The sequence below is a fragment of the Galendromus occidentalis genome, unplaced genomic scaffold (assembly GCF_000255335.2).
Source record: "Galendromus occidentalis unplaced genomic scaffold, Mocc_1.1 scf7180000077448, whole genome shotgun sequence".
Classification (NCBI taxonomy): Eukaryota; Metazoa; Arthropoda; class Arachnida; order Mesostigmata; family Phytoseiidae; genus Galendromus; species Galendromus occidentalis.
This window is the reverse complement of record NW_003805436.1, coordinates 692,764-711,810: the sequence shown is the minus strand read 5'-3', so window position 1 is coordinate 711,810 and position 19,047 is coordinate 692,764. Positions and strand designations below refer to the sequence as shown.

The 19,047-nt window shown below is 50.5% G+C and overlaps 3 protein-coding genes across 3 annotated transcripts; 2 read left to right on the top strand and 1 right to left on the bottom strand.

The window, feature by feature from the left end:
* The first annotated feature begins 2,795 nt into the window (after positions 1-2,795).
* LOC100907373 (mitochondrial basic amino acids transporter) lies at positions 2,796-4,608 on the top strand. The gene is made up of 4 exons (XM_003743547.1): positions 2,796-2,987; positions 3,173-3,285; positions 3,385-3,660; positions 3,767-4,608. Exons 2-4 carry the CDS (start codon positions 3,258-3,260, stop codon positions 4,444-4,446), a joined length of 984 nt encoding a protein of 327 aa, XP_003743595.1. The 5' UTR covers positions 2,796-2,987; positions 3,173-3,257; the 3' UTR covers positions 4,447-4,608.
* A 1,750-nt stretch (positions 4,609-6,358) lies between these two features.
* LOC100901592 (armadillo segment polarity protein) lies at positions 6,359-9,368 on the top strand. Its single transcript, XM_003743589.1, has 6 exons — positions 6,359-6,410; positions 6,576-7,636; positions 7,767-7,916; positions 8,072-8,701; positions 8,827-8,962; positions 9,079-9,368. Exons 1-6 carry the CDS (start codon positions 6,359-6,361, stop codon positions 9,366-9,368), a joined length of 2,319 nt encoding a protein of 772 aa, XP_003743637.1.
* A 1,718-nt stretch (positions 9,369-11,086) lies between these two features.
* Sec15 (exocyst complex component Sec15) lies at positions 11,087-17,225 on the bottom strand. The gene is made up of 12 exons (XM_018639628.1): positions 16,814-17,225; positions 15,805-15,970; positions 15,522-15,706; positions 15,223-15,427; positions 14,453-14,944; positions 14,203-14,360; positions 13,915-14,070; positions 13,631-13,822; positions 13,305-13,539; positions 12,648-12,674; positions 11,828-12,159; positions 11,087-11,687 (listed from the first exon to the last, which is right to left on the bottom strand). The coding sequence occupies exons 1-12, from the start codon at positions 16,936-16,938 to the stop codon at positions 11,537-11,539; spliced, it is 2,424 nt and encodes an 807-aa protein (XP_018495144.1). The 5' UTR covers positions 16,939-17,225; the 3' UTR covers positions 11,087-11,536.
* Positions 17,226-19,047: the final 1,822 nt, after the last annotated feature.

Here is a 19,047-nt window from a genome sequence, read left to right as displayed (position 1 = left end):
GCGGCCGGGGAGGTTTTTCGATCGCCGGAGCGCGCAAGGTATGTAGAATGTTTCAGCGGCGGTCAGGCCCGAATGGCCTCGGTGTAAAAACCGCCGAAGACATAGAGACTCCGGATCTCTTATCCGTCCTCGACGTTCCTTTTCGTTGGAACTGTTCGACGCTACGAATAGTGCGCAATTCTCTCGCTGTGGTCGAGCCCATCAAGGGATTGTACACGAAGTCTCTGACAACGGTATTTCTGGTGAGCGATGTTGACCTGCTCGATAGACAAGAGCTCGTAGCTCGTCGAAAGCCTGCGCCACGTGGAGAAAGCGCCTGAGCGGCGCTCCAGGGCGCACATCACAATCAGGAATTCAGACCTCGCGCTGCAGGTGGATTCCCGGTTCTGAACGATCGTCAGATTCTTTGATATGCAGCTTGATGAATCATCAGACATTCGGTATGTAGAATTTTCTCGTTTCAATTCAAGGGAATCGACGTCGAGGGCTTGAGAATCTGGTTTCCTTTATGTGATTTGTGATGCTCAGATCTACGCACCATTTCATCATCAATCATTCAATTCCATCATCTGTTCCTCAGGCATTGTCGCGGAAAGTGAACCTCGACACGACGGAGGCTCTCTATATCAACCAGTGTCGTTGTCTCCATCAGCGCAGAGGGGTGCTTCCACGGCTTGCGAGATACCTGGGAAAGCGCAGCGTTTCATCTGAGCTGGACGTGATGCTCGATGACGCCCGCATAAACTTCGCCGGACTTGGTTAGGGGGATTGCTTCCTGGATCGGGGCGACATCGCCAATCCCATCGCCAAGTTACGAATTATCGAGACGCGCAGAGCCGTGAGGACCTCTTCGACGTCACTGCCGACCAGAGATTCATCAGACGATGAATTTTATATCAATTATATATTACAATTACCATTCCGTGGTACCGCTGAAGACGGCGTCGGAGCGTCATCTGATTAATGCTCCGCTGACCTTGAGAGCTTTGCGGCAAATCAGGGAGTAAAGACGAGAGCCCTCCCGCCGACCTTGTACGAGTTCCAGGACACCATGCGACCATCGAACGTACCGGCTGAACGCTCTTTCAGCGCTGCAAGGTTCGCCACAAGGCGTGCCAGGAGGGTATGAATGACTAGAAACAAGACTTTCTACTCCTGAACTGTTTCTTGGCGAAAATCGACCGTGGGAGAAAGTTTCGATATCCTTGATTTCCGAGCCAGCTCAGCTAAGGCCTACACAGGAATGTAAGATACAACAACCCACGGAGGGGAGATATAAATGAAACGAGTTCAACTGAGAAACTACCTCGTAAAAGTATTGAGTCGCATACAACTCGACTACCATCTTACTGGGACCGACGTGGCCTGATATGATCTCTTCAAAAGTGAGCGTGCGCAGTAGTGCAATATGTGAAACTAAATAAAGGGGACATGTGGAACCTCATACTAAAATCCAATATAGGACTAATGAGACAAACGCATTTACGAATTCACGACTCTCTTGATGAAGCCCTTCAGAAAGCGAGGAAAAAGAGCCGAGAGGTGAGGGGGCTCCCAGAATCGGTATCATCAAAATTCGGACCATGGACTATTCTGCATGTTAGCCCGCTGTCAACCAGTCCCTTCTCCCCTATGAGGGTGCCGCTCCAACTCAGATACAAAGCAAATCCGTAATCAGTATTTCCTGAGATGGTGACTCGAGCAATGAAAATTCTTTGAGAGTGGAGCATTCGAAACACTATCGAATGGGAGTAGGCAATCTATCGGGCGATTCCCGTTTCCTCCATCATCGAGAGGCAGTCGATTGCGGATTCTGATTTTCCGAGACGTGAGTGAATTTTGTCTGATAGAAGTGCCACCGGAATCGACCTGTACGCAATGAGCGATTCCCACCTCCCATGTCAACAGCTCTTCACGATTTGGGGAACACAGCTGATGTACTCATTCCAAAGTCCCAATTCTCCGTTTACAATCACAGAGAAAAGGAAATATACTAATTTCCCGTCTTTCTTCAATGATGTTCCAGTACTGGCTTTGATCCTCGTGGGGCTGAATTCGTCTCGATGTGCGAACCGGTCATTCCAGAAACGATGATCCGACTGAAGATCGATAGTCGGGCTACATTAAATTTCCCTGAATTCCGTGAGAGCTCTATCGTCGGGAGATAGAACGATCGCCTGCGCATTATGTAGCACATAATGCACGAGACGACCCTGGCTCCTATTCGAAGAATTACGGTGTCTAAAGGAGTCCCCGACGATACGCAGACGGACCTTTCGCTCCGGAAGGTAATTCGAATTTGGTTTATAGCCCCGCGATTGGGAAAGCTCGACCGGTTTTTTCGAGAGTTCTCATTACGCATGATGGAATGTTCGTGGCAAAACAATGCTGGGCAGGAAGAGCGAGGCATTGCCCGCAGCCTTCCTTGCAGTCAACAACCAATTTAAACGAGTGCCCGAAACAGACAATTATCATAGGTTTATCATAAATAGATCTCTTTTTGAGGTCTGTTTTGTGGGGGTCATTTGAGTGGGACGATCTCGCTGATAGAAACTCGCAGGAATTTTCCAGGCTCGATACGGTGAACGAAAATTCGTCCAGGCGTGCATATGCTCCCATCCGCTTTTCGAAGATTCTCGAGTGTTTGGAATACGCGTATCAGAAACAGCGTACGGCCAGCGAGAAGGTACAGCTTGTGTGAGGTCGGCCCGCAATCTATGCGCATCTTGAGGATGCACCTCGAACGCGAAAGCGAGCCGTCCGGCTATATAGACCGATAAGGAAAAGTCTTCGAAGCAGTAAAACTCTCTCCGCGGACAACACATCGCGATACTTAAATTTGTGATCATCCTCCGAACTGGCAGACGCAAATGACGAATGAGTTCTGACTAGGATGAGCTGGCTCGAGTCGCTCCTGAGAGACGAAAAATCGTTCCAAGTGTACAGAAAGTTCAGATTTAAACCCGTATAATTCCATCGATTCAAAAGTGAGTTTTCGGATTTGCCTCCGCTGACAGCCCCGGGCTGGAGTTCCGTGTCTCGGTCCTGTCGCAGACGTCAAAGTTCGCACAAGAAAAAGTAGTCAGAGCAAATCGCTCGGACATGCGGGAGAGATACGCCAGGAGAGTGCGAGAGCGTAGCTCAGAACCGGATACATGTCTGGCTATTCCAGGAATCCAGATTTCCAAGCAAAGAAAACTACCCTCCGTAACCAGCCTATCGACCAAAATCCCTGATCGAGCAACCAGACGACGCATATGGATTTCGTGGCCGGTTGCATTGGCGGCAAGTATTCTTCCCCTGATTCCGACGTTCACGAGATGATCCAGAATAAGGCGGGCTGACCTATTCGGACGAATTCTGAACGTTTGCTTCTCCGATCAGGCTGCGCTGGAGTTCTTGTCGGGCATCCGTTCGACACCGTGAAGGTACGACTCCAGACGCAGGATCCCCGGAATCCAGTCTACCGGGGCACATTCCACTGTCTGAGGAGCATAATTGCCAAGGACTCCGTTTCTGGATTGTTCCGCGGGATGTCCTCGCCGATGGTCGGCGTGTCGGTTGTTAACGCGATAGTTTTCGGAGTTTACGGATGTACCTCGAGACAGTTCTCAGACCAGGATTCACTGAAAACGCATTTCGTCGCGGGAATGGTGGCAGGTAATTCCGCAAACCATCAATCAGCCAACCGGAGAGTTCTGACCGGAGCTCGATAGTTGACCACACTTGGAGAAGTCATGATTAATTTCAGTCGTCTTCATTACAGGCTCCGTACAAAGTTTCGTCACGAGCCCACTGGAACTGGTCAAAACTCGACTGCAGGTACAAGCCGATACCACACCGACCGCGATTACACAGCGAGCCACTTACGCGGGGCCGGCTGACTGCGTGCGTAGAATTGTCCTGAGAGAAGGAGGTCTCAGAGCCCTGACAAGAGGACTTGGATCGACTCTCCTCCGTGACGGACCGGCTCTCGGTGCTTACTTCGCAAGCTACGAGTTCTTCACGAACAGCTCGATGTTTCGATCCGATGACGAGCAAAACTTGAGCACGTCGGCGCTCCTGATGGCCGGTGGTTTGGCAGGTGTCGTCTCATGGGTGGTTTCATACCCCGTGGACGTTATCAAATCCCGAATACAGAGTTCAGCCACGGCGAAAGGATTGACTCAAACGGCCCGATCGATGTATGCGCAGGAAGGCGGTCGCAGCTTCTTCCGAGGTCTCAACTCTGCCTTGATACGCGCCTATCCTACGAACGCAGCGATATTTTTCACAGTGAGCTTCGTTCAGGATCTGCACGCGAAATACGTGAGCGGGAAGGCAGCGTTGGTCAAAGCAGAAGAACGCATCGTCGAAACTGTACAGCAGCAAATGCATTTCCATCTACACTATCACCAGCTGGGCGAACGCATGCATTTGCCAACAATCTCGAATCACTATCACTAGGAAAATATGTATTCACGCACAAAAGACGGTACCAAGCCCTCGCCCTCGTGCCCTGCTCCATCGAGGCCGAGATACGAGGAAGAGCCAATCGCTGGGAACGCATTTTGTCAGGAGCTGTCGGCTACGCTAGGCAAATTAGAATAAATTCCGACTGTTTTACCATGGATGAGCTGGCTTCGATATTCAACCTGTACAGATAATATACGATCTCCGCACAGGCGGATTAGGCACATTTTCAGTCTTTGCTGTTCCCTCAATCTGAAGAGAGATCTCCCCATCTGTGGAACGATGGAAAATCATCCTCATGACGATGTCCGAATTGCGGGAATTCGGTCAAAGAATTCATTCGAGGACGACACCATCCATGTACGCCTTCCCGATGAGATGACCTCGCTCGCGATCCCGCGCGACATATGAACGACATCGGTGCTCGCTCGAGCGTTCCCGCAAAATATTAGCCTCTTGACCCCTTAGACTGGTCATGGGTCGTCATGAGTCATGATCATGCTGTCCAGGGCGCGGAGGGAATTTTCCCACCACAGGTGAGGAATGGAAGCGTTGCTATTTCTCTAGGATCCAGGAATGGCTCTGGTGTAAGGAGCCGCCCGATCTCGCCGCCTGATACTCTCTGCCGACCCATCCATAGGTGAGGACCTCGTTTTCCTTCGTTCCTTTGAATCCATCCGCCCGCTGCTCTCCTCCGAGCGGAGTGCACAGGGGAAGGGACATGGGTGGCGATGGGGGAGCTCGGGGAGCAGTAGCGGTACGAGATCCAAGCGAGCTGATTACTTTTCGAAATCACAAAGGAAGCGTCTCGAATTTTCTCAGACAGAGCGGGCAGACGTCATTGCACGACGCGTACGTCTATCCATCCGACCTGTTATTTTGAAAAGGAAGGAGTTCCCAGTGGACGAAGGAACACGGAGCGCTCCGACCCGGTGGGACCGGTGGACGAATTCGAAAACCGAGAGGCGGATAAGGCGGCGGCGGGCGAGGGAGCCGCCATGTTTTCGAAGCAGTTCTTCGTCCTCGCTCATGGCTCGGCCTCTCAGGAGGCTTCTGACGTCACAGTTTCTTTGATGTTCACCGACAGCGTCCAACAAAGTGTGTCTAGAGTGTTGGAAGCTCCTTCCGAATAATCGCAATATAGCGATCACGAACATCCAAGATGCTCGAGTTTTAAAGGTACGTATCGTTCACGATACAGATGATAGGAACTGTAGGGACCGAGGCATGCTCAGCTGTGTGGTTCGTAGTGACAGCTTTCGAACAGCTCCCGATAGACTCGGTCAGCGGGCAGCTCCGATTTTCTGACAGTTCCAAGTATTTGAGAGGCGGTCGCGGAGCTCGCGCTCGGACCTCCTCCGCGACGGTACTGAGCTCTGTTTGCAAGCTTGTTCCGATCTTACACTCGTTCGGGAGGGGAAGGAGCGCTCCTCCCTCGATTTACTATAGAATCGAATAAATAAATTAGATCAATAATAACAATAATTGTGGGAAACAAGGCCGCGGTTCCGTAGCTTCAGTCGTGTTCACTTTCATTCACTGATAGTGATTCTTCGCGAGTCGGCTGCAGAAAAATTATTGGAAACCTTATGGAAGCATTTCCTTTCGCGGAAGCGAAAATTAGGAATCGTAGTTGACGGTCATGGTGGAAAGTGACGCCCTTTCATTGTCCCACTGCCGTTGGCTCAAGTAAGCGAGCGGGGCCACGACCTGGTCGCCAAAACGCTCGGTTTCATTGTCGTTCCACATAGGTAGGAAGCAGTGCTCCGACGGCTCTACCGGAGCCGCCGTTCACGCATTCCCGCACCCGGAGAGCTTATTTCCTGTCCAAGCTGGATCTTTGGATCTTTCGCGCCTTTCAGAGTGGATCTCTCGTCTCTGATGTCCAGTGGAGCTCAGAACTACAATGAGCTTTGCGACCGTTCAACAAACAGTGCTTCGGCACCAACAACAGTCTGGTTAGTTCGAGTAGTGTCAATCTCTCGTAAAGAAATACTCTGTCCGTCTCCGTCCGAGGGCTTGAAACTTGCTCCATCTTTGACGGTTCGGAAGTGTATTCGGTTCATCTCAATCATGTCGTGCCTGATACGGGGTACTCAATCGGGGGATTGATGGCCTTTCAGTCTCACAACAACAGCTGCAGCAACCACAACAGAGAGGAGGGCCTGTGGTCGGCACCGATCTTTCCCGGGAACAGGAACTTGTGATGTGGCAACAGGATTCGTACTTGGCAGGAAATACTGGTACGGGTCATGACTCAGGAATCATGAGCGCAGGGCCAGTGTCTTGCACCGGACAGCCGGAGGACGGCTTGATGTTCGATTGGGATCACGGTTCGAACTCGGGGAGGAGCTACGGAAGTCATATGGGAGGAGATCAGAGCGTTGACGACGTTGGCCAACAACTGAGCCAAACGAGGTCGCAGAGAGTCCGGGCCGCGATGTTTCCCGAGACTCTCGACGAGGGTCTCGAAATTCCATCGACCCAATACGACCCGAATCAACCCACAGCGGTACAGCGTTTATCGGAACCGTCGCAAATGCTGCGACATGCCGTTGTGAATCTGATCAACTACCAAGACGATGCCGACCTGGCCACGCGGGCTATCCCAGAGCTAATAAAACTGCTGAATGACGAGGATCAAGTAGTGGTCGGGCAGGCGGCCGTCATGGTTCACCAGCTCTCGAGGAAGGAGGCTTCTCGGCACGCCATCATGAATTCATCTCAAATGGTGGCGGCTCTCGTAAAGGCCATGACAACCTCGAACGATCTGGAAACGACGCGCAACGCTGCCGGCACGCTTCATAACTTGTCGCAACACCAGCAAGGTTTATTGGCCATATTCAAATCTGGAGGTATATCCGCGTTGGTCAAACTTCTCTCGTCGCCAGTGGAAAGTGTGCTTTTTTACGCAATCACAACGCTCCACAACCTGCTATTGCACCAGGATGGATCCAAAATGGCGGTCCGACTCGCTGGAGGACTCCAGAAAATGGTGTCGCTACTCCAGAGGAACAACGTGAAATTCTTGGCAATCGTCACCGACTGCCTGCAGATCCTGGCCTACGGAAATCAGGAGTCGAAGTTGGTCATTCTCGCCTCGGGAGGACCAACCGAACTCGTCCGGATCTTGCGAATTTACTCATACGAGAAACTGCTGTGGACCACCACCAGAGTGCTCAAGGTAGGGTCAGGGTGACGAATTTCGATACGAGAAATCATCGAGATAGATACATAGTATAACAAATGTATATCATTCGATATATATCTCACGATATTCATATCCTAATGAAAGCTTGGCCGATTGTCCGCAGGTGCTATCAGTGTGCTGCTCGAATAAGCCAGCTATCGTGGAGGCTGGTGGTGTGCAGGCGTTAGCTCAGCATCTGAACAACTCATCTGAACGCCTGGTCCTCAACTGTCTCTGGACACTTCGCAATCTATCTGATGCTGCCATCCGACAGGTGATCCTTCGAGAGAGCTCGAAACACTCTCCCGACAGAATTCGCTTGAGAGTCCTCCATTGAGTCGAATCGCGCTCGGGATCTTCCACCCCTGATTCCGCAACATCGACTCTCTCGACCTCTACCGAGTACTTACGAATAATTTTTCCTTCCAGGATAATCTCGAAGAACTGCTTCGAAGACTCGTTTCCCTGCTCTCATCCCAGGACATGAACGTGGTTACATGTGCAGCCGGCATCCTATCGAATCTTACGTGCAATAACCAACGGAACAAATCCATCGTTTGCCGCGTGGGAGGATGCGAGGCCCTGGTGAACACGGTCATCCAAGCCGGCGACCGTGAAGAGATCACCGAGCCTGCAATTTGTGCCCTTCGACATCTGACTTGTCGCCATCCGGAAGCCGAACTCGCCCAACAAGCAATCCGGAGGACGTACGGCTTACAAGTGATCGTCAAACTCCTGCATCCGCCGTCTAGGTGGCCTCTGATTAAGGCAGTCATAGGACTCATTCGGAACTTAGCGCTTTATCCCGACAACCACGCTCCTCTACGGGATCACGGAGCCATTCAGAGGTTCACCCAAATTCTCCACAAGGCCTATGGTGACATGACGGCGAGCAGAGCGAGCGGCGGTCCCGCACCCTTGATCGACGGTGTGGGAATGGAGGAAATCGTCGAAGGCACCGTGGGAGCACTTCATATTCTTTCGAAAGAGGGCCACAATCGCGCTTTGATTCGTTCACTGCACGTCATTCCGGTCTTCGTTCAACTTCTGTACTCAGAGGTGAGTCCGATTCACGCTAAACCTCATCTAGACGTTCGGACAGGGGTCCGCCCTGCCCCAGAGGAAGTCCACATTGGGCACTCGCTTCGAGCTCGTATGAAAACTATCTTTCAACGCCCCCACAGGTTGAAAACGTGCAGCGAGTCGCAGCTGGTGTACTATGCGAACTGGCGGCGGATCGTGAAGGCGCCGACCAAATCGAAGCAGACGGAGCGACAGGACCCCTTACCGAACTTTTGAGATCTGGGAACGAAGCAGTCGGTAAGTCGCTCGACATCACCGGAAAATCCGTTGCGCGTGTGCTTCTCTCGTAGATTCTGATAAGAGCGGGAGTCACATGAGAGCAAGCTTCGAATAACACTGAGTTCCTCTTACAGCCACTTATGCGGCAGCAGTACTTTTCCGAATGTCCGATGACAAATCACAGGACTACAAAAAGAGACTTTCCATGGAGCTCAATGCCGGTCTGATGCGACCTGGAGACCACGTGACCCCTCAACCACCCCACGGCGACCCCATGGATCTAGGCTTCGACCCCGACGGCTATAACCCTGCAATGTATCCGGCACCTCCTCAAGGAGTTCCGGGTGGACCCCGTCCCGCTCAGAACAACAATAATAATTACGCAGCCCAGGGTGAGGCGTTTGTTTTGAGCAACAATCTCTAATCAAAACATCGAACTAGTCCTATTGAGGTGGGAACGACCTCATACCTCAAACATTTTCAAACGAATGACCCATGAACAACTTTCGAGAACAAAGTTTAGACGAGCCTAGAGACGTGGTGGAGAAAAGCCGATAACCTTATTCGAGATGAGGGGCTCAGGCGATCTTAATACGACAGAGACGAGAGATCCATTGAAAACGACTTTCACAATGAGTATACCAGACTCCTCCCGAATCAATGCCTGATTACTTTGAGGAAGTTCTGTCGAAGCTTAATGTACTGATGAAACAGTTCAGTCCAATAACATAACTGGAATATCTACATCACCATAATTTATAATACCGCACGCGAAACGAGCGCGAAACATGGATGGCTGTAAGAGAGTGGATTGGGACGAGCGAAACACAGCTTAAATTTATAACGCGTGGTCCCAGCCGGAAGATCTTTTGTGAGTGCATATCATCGAATGGCAAGTAATTCACTACGCTCCTACTTCCTCGGAATCCGGACCAGGGCAGGTTATCAATCAGCCCAGAGCGTCCATTGGGGAGAGGACTCCTGTCCAGAGTTTTCGTCTCAGCCCTGCTAGAGCGGCGACATTCAATTAGAACCTCGAAGCGATCCGTACATGAGGAACGAATCGCAATCGAGCGAGGTCACCGAGACCGCACCCAGTCGTGAAAACAATTTTTAGGACGGAGAAATTTTAAATTTGTAAGACTAACCTTATCCTCGATCACCCCCGAATCACTGACGCTGCTCGAGGGGATTCCGGATTGAGGTGAGTCTGAGATTTCGATGGTACCCATCTCATCTGTTGTCCCGCGCTCCCGGAGGAGGACATGAGGCAGACGTTTCGTTATGAGATGAAACCTTCTCGCATCCAGCCTGATCGCTTCTCTCTGCTTTGAGGAGCGATTCGCCTGTTCATCTCGTTCCGTTCATTTTTTGGGTCAAGAGTTTTGTTAGCGAACCGCATGAAGATCGATTTCTCGGAGTCGCATTGAGTCTTCCTGCCTGCCGGAAACCGGATGGCAGGCGCGCTGATCTCATCGATTATTATGGCTTTGTTCCTCGGATTGCGTGTGATTTTTATGCGAGAAGCCTTTAGGTTAGCTACACCGGTCGATAGAATAATATGGAATACTGAAACATAATGTATTTTTCCAGGCTATGGGCAGGAAGTCAAAATCGACAATATTTCGACCGGGGCTTTGAGTCCGCTGATGAACTACAGCAGTCCAATGCACACCGGGGTGATGGACGTCGAATCGGAATACGACAACCCTAATATAAACCCAGATACTATCAATTCCAATTGGTACACCAGTGATTTGTAGACAGTCGATGTGTCAATGTATATATTGAAGAATTCCTGAAAAGCAGACGAGACCGGGCCCGTTCGCGTCGGATTGAGCGGAAACGCCTCAGGATCCGTGAATTCTGTAGATTGAACTATTCAAGAGATGAAAAAATTCTGAAAGTCTCGCAGCCCAGAGTTGTGTTCATGCAGGTCTCGCCTTCGACCAGCCGAGCGATGATATGCCCAGTTCACAGTATACATACATATTTCTCTCTAATAAAACCTAACTTATCTATCCTGGAGTTCATGCTGGAGTATTGCTTCACCCGAACGAATTTCAAGCTAAGGCATGGTTACTCGATCGGATCGATCGAGATATTAGACCGTCGAAGAAAAGGCAATAAGATCCGCTTAAAATAAAGATATATATTCTGTGTATATTTTTCCACCATCGGTCATCATACATCTGCTCCGCTGCTCCTGCTGGACTTGGGCCAAGAGAATATTACTTTTTACAATAAAGTGGCCCGGAACGAAAACGTTATGCAAAAACGTCGCGCTACTCCTAGCTGATCTTGAGAACTAGCTCTTTGTGACCTCAATATTTTCGCTGACGAACGAAAGAGTACGGTCTATCCATATGTCTGCTTCGGTCGCTGTAAGTACCACCGAGACAGACTTGAAGTAAACACATCGTTCCACATGTCCAGCAGTTCCCGCTAGGAGTTGCTCCTTCGAAGAGTCTACGTAAATGCTCTCGGCGATACTTCAAGGAGTTTCTTATGGCATCAGATACTCATTATTGTGTCTTCGCAAGAACTTATGCGCGGCGGAGACGCAATGCCTCTCGGTACATCTACGCCTAACTAAAGGGCGTTGTTGTTATGCGTGAAAATCCCGTTCGTCTGTGTCAGCATCCTCAGTTGCTTCATGGCTGACTCTTGAACACGCTTCCGTTCTTTCTGCCGTTGGTTGAAGTTCAACAAAGTGTTGCGTTTCTTGTCCGCTGCACACACCCTGTAGTTCGAAGATACCATGAATTAGAACGACAGTGATGTCGACAATGACGGGCACCGTGCAATCGTTTGCCGAGAACGAAACTGGGATTGAGAACCGGCATCGGATCGAGGGAAAATCTTGCGGAAACAGACGCTCACTTTTCCAGGATGATTAGAGCAGTCATGGCATTGACTCGCAGGTACTTGACGTTATTCTTGCCGTAGTCTTGAACGTAAGTAGCCCAGTCCTCGTCCATGACGAGTTCGACCAGCTGCCGGAGCTCAACGAAGAACAGCGGCAGAGCGTCTTGGTCCTTCAAGCCTTGGACGGGCTCCGAGTTTGCGAATTGCTCACATTGGATAAGATCGAGATTAAATTGTTCGATAGCCCCCGTCGATATTGATTTGACTTCATCGTTTCGTAGGAGATCCAATAGCCTCTTGGAAAGGTGTTGGCAAGCGGTCATACAAGCCGTCTGAGCCACTTTGTCCTGAAACACATTATTACGTCAGATAGCGCGTCCCAGCCTCGGATTCCGCAACATCCGTCACCTGTATGTTACACGAAATCCTAGAAGATTCCATGGAGAAGGATGAAGTTTGAATAAATGTTAGCCGCTCTGATGAGCTCCTTATGCGTCCCATCACCCCGAAATCCGACCAGAGAGCTCATTGAAAGCAGCGGTAGCAAGATACAGGCCCTGAGCTACGACCTCTTGAATTAGGCGTTCGAGCAAAGCACACACGCTCCGACAGTGTCACGACTAAGGCTAAAACATGCATTGGAATGACATGCTTCTCCACGCACAAACCACAAGAACAAGCACGTAATCAGACCATCGATCGCTGGAAGGTGTCCGGCGACAGGATCGGGGACCTGTCTGGAGAACAGACAGAATTCTCCCAAGAGAGACAGGAAGTCAGACAGACTCAAAAGACACCGCCACCGGAAGAAGTCGGCTTCTGTGAGAGTACGAACCTTAAATTCGGCGACATCGTATCGAACCTGTGAACAGCATGCATATCAAGACGATTCGCGAGAAGAAAAACGGGAACGAAATAAAACGTTAGAAACGAGGTTCCTCCGGAAACTGAAAAACTCAAACACTGAAATACAACTTCGGATCACGTACGTCCCCGCCACTAATTATACGGCTAAATTTCGCGATGTCACGACTAAGAGCTTCAGTATCCGCCCACGGAAGCCAAAAGAAAGTGAACTGAGGACGGCGGATTCGGTGAAGGACATCATCGCATGGTGTTCCGCGAGCCGTAACTGAAAACTCCGTATAATGCGAAAATTCCAATCGGCATGCATTTCTGAAGCAAACTGCGTCCATGCACCATCCAAAAGGAGACTGCACGATTTTCGGGAGCTTCACGTCGACGGGAAAAAACATCGACCATCATTAGGAGATGTGATTCGGATCGAGTTCCAGCGCTGAATTCCTCATAAATAAAAACTCCATGATATGGGCCCTGTTCGACGCCGGCGAATTTGTCCACGATGCGGTCCAAATGCGAGACGAACAGAGTTTGTCCGGGAGATCGCCGGATGGAGTCGAATGGATCCAGGATAAGCATGAATCATGTATATGTGAGACGGAGCTGGAATTTGCTGAGAGCGGGAACTCACCGGCAGGTTTGTGAAAGCTTGGAAGACATTATTGAGGAAGGCTATCAAATCCAACATGTAGGGCGACGCGGTTCCCTTGGCCTCCGTTGCTTGCCAATCGTAATTCGCCAATTCGATGCTCTCGTCGATTTTTCGTTTTATCTGCTCATAGATTTGGTCCTCTGCGTCTTTCCTCGAGTCCTTGAACGTGGATTTGCCTTGCAGCTTCGATACATGATGCTTATTGCTTGATGACCTGGTGGAATACAGATGTGGATAATCGAAGCGAATGTCTTGCTTGTTGTGCTCCTGATGAAATAGCCCAACTCCTCGACCAGAACACTCACTTGAAGATGGACTGGATGTGGTCTTCGAGGAAAAATGACGCATCCTCGAGATAATTTGTGTTTATCGTGATCTGAATCAGCTGGAGGAGACCCAATGAAGGCTTCTTGATGAGAGCAGTCAGGGATCCGCTCAGAGTTCGGGTGAGTAGCAGATTTGTGGACTTGCGAACCTTGTCTTCGATTTCTGATTGACTGAGGGCGGGGAAAAAAGCTCTGGTTATGGAACAAACGCTCTTTGAAGACGAGAACCTGTTCGACGATCGCAGGAGGGGGGGAGTACGCACCTTAGATTGAGGTCTTGAAGGAACTTGAGAGATTCGCCGATGAAATCTTTCACATGCGTGTAGACAGCTGGTACGAAACTGGAAAACGGAAACTTCCTCGGGAAGGGAGATCTCTCTAGCACCTCATCCCTGAACGGGAACTTGCTCAGCACCCGACTGAAAAAGAAAAGGCATACTCGATATTGTCAAGAATCCTCGACGGATAGCGGGACAGGAGAGCCAGTAAGTGAAATCCACTCATGTCCCGGAATCACCTTACGAATCACCATCCCGGGCGATCCAGCTTACCAGTATTCCTCTTCCGTATCGACTTGCATCGGATGATACGTATCCTCTTCGAAAAGTTGGCGGAAGGAATCTTTGCACATTTTCATGAGAATTTCATTGTAATGCTCGTAGACTTCCATCAAAAGCGACATCAGAGGATCTACTTTGTAGCCGTAGCCCTGGAACCAAAACTCATATTTGAATTTATTCTCCAAACGGAGAGGATTCGAGCGAGGATCCTCGGATATGCCAGATTCCGGCCTCAACTCACTTTCAGAGTGTACGCGAAGATTGTGATGAGCGTTTTGATTTTGAGGATCATAGGCGCCTCTGTACAATACCCAGTGCTGGTCTGGAGGGCACCTATCACTCTTTCTACAGCTTCGGCCCACGAGGCTGCCAAATCATTCTGAGACAGGAGGCCTCCAGCAGTATGTGCGATGTGTTCCTCAACAACGAAGAATCCTGTGACTTCATTGAAGTACTGACGATACCCATCAAGCGAAGATAAAGTATTCACTGAAGGCGTTAGAGCTATTTTCGCCTGTTCAGCGCGGCTGCTCTGATAGTATTCCTGGAATTTCTCTCCGACTCCTAGAACTGTGAATATATGGTAGCAGCGGTACACGGGACTGAAGTCAACGATATCTTGAGCCCCTTTCCCGAGACCGTCGTCAAGATCGGATTTCGTTTTGAGCTTCACTGCGCCGCTGACGGAACCATTCACAAGGCCATCAACTTCTCGATGATATTGCTCGGTCGCCTGGAATTTCACAGAGACATTAGTCGTTTCCCGGAAGTGGTGATCATTTGGTTCATGATGATTAAAGCTGGGAATTCACGGAAATATTCTTCTCGAAAATTTACGGCAATTTTCACCCCCCATTGTCTTCCTACGGAGGATCGCCTGAAAATACCGTGAAAATTCACGGCTTTTGGCGCGATCGCGCCTACTTCCCAGCCCTAATGATGATGAAAGATGAGCGACAACATCGATCGAACAGCTGGAGATAAGTTCGAGGATAAACCAGCATTAGATACCTGTTGTATGGCGCTCTGTCCAATGCGGGCCGAATACTCGTGGATACTTTCGAGAAAATCTTTGAGCTCCGTCATGCTGGCCTCTTCGATATGTTTCCTGAAGCGAGGTAATTTCTGCTCCATTGCGCTCGCGAACTTGTGTTTCTTTATCAGAGGCAGATAAGTGTGCTCCAAGAGTTCGATGGTTTTCAGAGCCGGGTAGTAGCTGGAAATTCAGAACATGGTCTCTAAGCGTCATTTCGGAGGATTTCGGCGGAGCTATACAGAGATATTTTTGTTTCGTGATTCTTATCACCAACCGTTTCTCGCTCATCTGGTCCGACAATTTCGAGTACATGTCTAGCACGGGTAGACAAACGGACAGCGCCTCTATCGCGGCCTTGATATTGCATTGGGTTCTCCGTACTTTGACAAGAGCTTCACCCTTAGCCAGGGCTGTTTCCGTGCTGTGACCAAGCTCTTGGTGGATCTCAGAGACTTCTTTCTACACGGAAGAAATATCAGACATCATCCGACGCTCTCAGATGCGATCACAAAACTCGGATAGGGGCTGGGAGATTCTAGATTAAAGATTAGACAGACCTTGAGCTTGGCAGCTTGACTTTTGACTTGCAGCAATTCGTTGATTGAATCGATGAAACCTTGGTAATGGAAGTTGCACATTTTCTGGATATCACCCGAATGCTCGTCGATACGCGCCCGGAGTTTCTCCAAAAACTTCGCGTGATCGTCCCCATCGTAGATGGCTCTTAAGAAAGAAAAGAAGAACAATGAGCAAAATCAAAGAAGGAGCATACCGATACTCAAAGAGAAAAATCGACGCTTCGGAGAATCCGTCGGAATAACTTCCCGCTCGCAGGAAGTCCGGAAACTGACTTCTTGCATAAATCAAGGCCGTCTCGCTGCGATTCAGAACTGTTGTCCTGAGGATAATTGGCAGTTATTGTCAGAGCAACATTGCTCTACCGACCAGAAATCCGGGTTTGTCACCCTCTCATCCTCCCGAATTCTTCCATCCGGTGAGCTGATGTAATGCCTGCGTGACGAGCTGACGAGTGCCGTTGGAATCTCTTGTTTCTACGAAGAGTAGGCAATTCAAGAGCGAAACAGGTGAATTCGCGGGCGCCGAATCTTGGCCGAGCTAATGATTGTGCTTCTCTAGAATTAGCTGCTCCAACCAGCATTCAGTGTTTTTGCTCATCGGCGAAACCGCATGACAGACGCTGCGGTATCAGACCAGGACTTTCGCGGATTCCCTTGCGCTAGTCCGGGAGGTCGATGTCTCTCAAGGCTCGTAGGTGAGACCGGAAGCCAGGAGACCCCTCGGAAAATCTCGGAGACCGCTTGCCCGCGGAGGCAGACTTCTCGGGGAATTATTGCCGTCATCCGATCATGGGTGTCACGTGCCGTGAAAAGCCGATCTGGGCGTTCGCTGACTTAGATAATCATCAGACCGAGCGGGAACAATGAGAACGTCTGAGATGTAAACAGAAAGCTGAAAGGGCAATGATGACAGTCCCGAGCGATTCGGGGGACCAGCGTGTCGATCTGCTTATCTCACTCTAGTGGTTTCCGAGCGCGCTGATTTTACCTGAGAACATGACCGACGGATGTTGAATCGCTAGTTTCGATCTCCTTAAGGAGATGTTCGTGCTCCTGCTGTCTTCGCTTCTCGGCATCTTCGACCGTAGACAGCAAAATTCGCTCAGCCTCCATCACGATGCGAACCGAGTTCAGAATTCCGCACTTGCAGCTGTCACATCATCCCGAATGCCTGCTGGAGCAGCTCACTTTTCCGTGGGTCACAGCTCCGTCAAAATTCTGACAGACTACACTTTCGACACTCGATTGACCAGCTCTGAACAGCCGAACTAGCGCTCGCCGCCTCGTCGCAGCAGCACAAACGGGGAACGGAAGTAAGTCGTTCCCCCGGGGGAAGAAAGTATATTGAAAGATACGGTCCGGGGATCTTATGTGATCCTACGAGGATCCCGTTCCAAAAGGACGTATCCAATTCTATGGGGACCTTCGTTCCAAAAGAACGGAGTCAACATATGCTGTTGATCTTTGCTTAGCACCGGATGTTGAGCGGGCGGCCCGAAAACTTCTTCCAGGCGCTCCGAAGATATCCTCCCTGGGAGGTGAACGCGGGCTCCCGGGGACAATGCCGAACCAGCGGATGATGCTCCCTAGACTATCCGAAGCCGAGAGAGGACCCCCCGAATCCTTGCTTTGCAGCTTCTCAGTCTCCCTCCGATAGTCAAGTGATATAGAACACGTAAACAATGCCAAGTTAACGATCGCCTCTTGGTCTCGTCTCGGGTCAGACGAAGCACGACTGATCCCGCATCGCGATCTCTCGCGGCTCTGTGTGTCTTGTAACGTATCGTTGATTTGGCTGTCAAGAGTGCGTCGTGAGGTGCATTGTACGAGTGCGGATCGAATCGTTCCTTGGCCTCCCGCTAAGCAGAACACTCGAGAGCCGAGGGTTCGGCGCTAGAATTCAAAATTGGGTGGAGCTGGCTAGCTCGTACCCTATTTCGCGTTCGAAGATCCCCATTGGTATTCCATAAGTATTTCTTAGTACTCCTGTAGCACGTGCTAAGCGAGGCTGTCCATAATCTGCACAGCGAAATCCCGGAAATTCAAGGACGAAACTCCGCGCTCTTGACTCCAGACCCCGCAAAATCCTCATGAATCCTCAAGAATCCGCGACGATGAGCCTCTTATGGGAAAATCCCTCAAGAGAAAGTTCCAATCTCCAGGATAATAGTGGCTCGCGTTTCGGGAGGATGTTCGCGACTTGCAGACACCGGTGCAACATGCCAAACTGAATCCGAGGATTCTCGCTTGGGCCGTGCTCACGTGGAGGAGAGTGAAACCTCGAATTTCCCCATCGCATTCGCGTTCTATAACGATGATATCAACATCGCTGAAGCTTAGGGATCCGGACCAGACTTGGAGCCGGTATGCCGACAGCTAGAGCCCTATCCTGACCGGCGGGTGTTATTATTACGGCGGGTGGCTAGCGCGTCTGACCCTTCTCGTGCATTCCTCCCCTTCATTCGTCGGAGCCACCTCGTGAAAGGCCTCTTACAATTCGTGGAGTGACGCCGATCACGCGGGACACGGCGCCGGCGCGGATACGATTCCTGCTGCCGACGGATTTTCTTCACGGAATCTCCGGAGCCGCATGTCCTCGGCGTCGATCTTCCAGGGCACCGTTATTGCTCTCTAGACTCGTTCCCGGGAGCAAAGCCACTGGCGATACCCGAGATGTTAACATTCAGCTCGGTCCAAAGCAGCAGAAGTTGCAGAGTTCGAAAGGGGCATCTTCGAGACTCGGTCTCCGAAGATTCAAACCCACCCCCCTCTGATCAGGAACCCGGAGTCTCCTACCAAAGCAATCTGGATTACGCACACTTTCCGACATATTTCTCCGTTTTCCACCCGAGGAAAGGATGAAGAGTCATTTCAAAGAACCAGTGAACGGCACAGAGAGGTGCAAGACCTGCTAAAATAAGTTCCTTTCACGTAAAACGGAAGCGTCACCGCCAGGGCCGAACATCTCCCATCCGCTGGCCATCTGGCGGCGACGCTTGACGGAAGGGACCTCGAAAGTTTGGAGGGTGGCGTCGCTTTCCACTGTCCCTCGGTCATCTCGAATCTGTTGAAGTCCCACAGCGACGTGGTGCACATTCGTCTGAGCGCTACCGTGGAATTCTCTTTCAACTCTTTCTCTTGTTCGCCTGCGTAGGTAGTCCCTACTGTAGCATAGTATGATTCCGAGGCACTTTGTGGGATTTCGCAATGGCGGTCGACTGT

What these genes read in the sequence shown, in the direction of transcription:
- LOC100907373 (XM_003743547.1), top strand. Translation starts at nt 3,258, where the DNA reads ATGGATTTCGTGGCCGGTTGCATTGGCG. An exon ending in CGTGGCCGGTTGCATTGGCG is followed by an intron (nt 3,286 to 3,384) that starts GCAAGTATTCTT and finishes TTCTCCGATCAG; the next exon opens with GCTGCGCTGGAGTTCTTGTC. An exon ending in CGTCGCGGGAATGGTGGCAG is followed by an intron (nt 3,661 to 3,766) that starts GTAATTCCGCAA and finishes TCTTCATTACAG; the next exon opens with GCTCCGTACAAAGTTTCGTC.
- LOC100901592 (XM_003743589.1), top strand. Translation starts at nt 6,359, where the DNA reads ATGAGCTTTGCGACCGTTCAACAAACAGTGCTTCGGCACCAACAACAG. An exon ending in TCGGCACCAACAACAGTCTG is followed by an intron (nt 6,411 to 6,575) that starts GTTAGTTCGAGT and finishes ATGGCCTTTCAG; the next exon opens with TCTCACAACAACAGCTGCAG. An exon ending in ATCTGGGAACGAAGCAGTCG is followed by an intron (nt 8,963 to 9,078) that starts GTAAGTCGCTCG and finishes TTCCTCTTACAG; the next exon opens with CCACTTATGCGGCAGCAGTA.
- Sec15 (XM_018639628.1), bottom strand. Translation starts at nt 16,938, where the DNA reads ATGGAGGCTGAGCGAATTTTGCTGTCTACGGTCGAAGATGCCGAGAAG. An exon ending in GACCAGATGAGCGAGAAACG is followed by an intron (nt 15,428 to 15,521) that starts GTTGGTGATAAG and finishes CTGAATTTCCAG; the next exon opens with CTACTACCCGGCTCTGAAAA. An exon ending in GCTCTAATCATCCTGGAAAA is followed by an intron (nt 11,688 to 11,827) that starts GTGAGCGTCTGT and finishes TTCGAACTACAG; the next exon opens with GGTGTGTGCAGCGGACAAGA.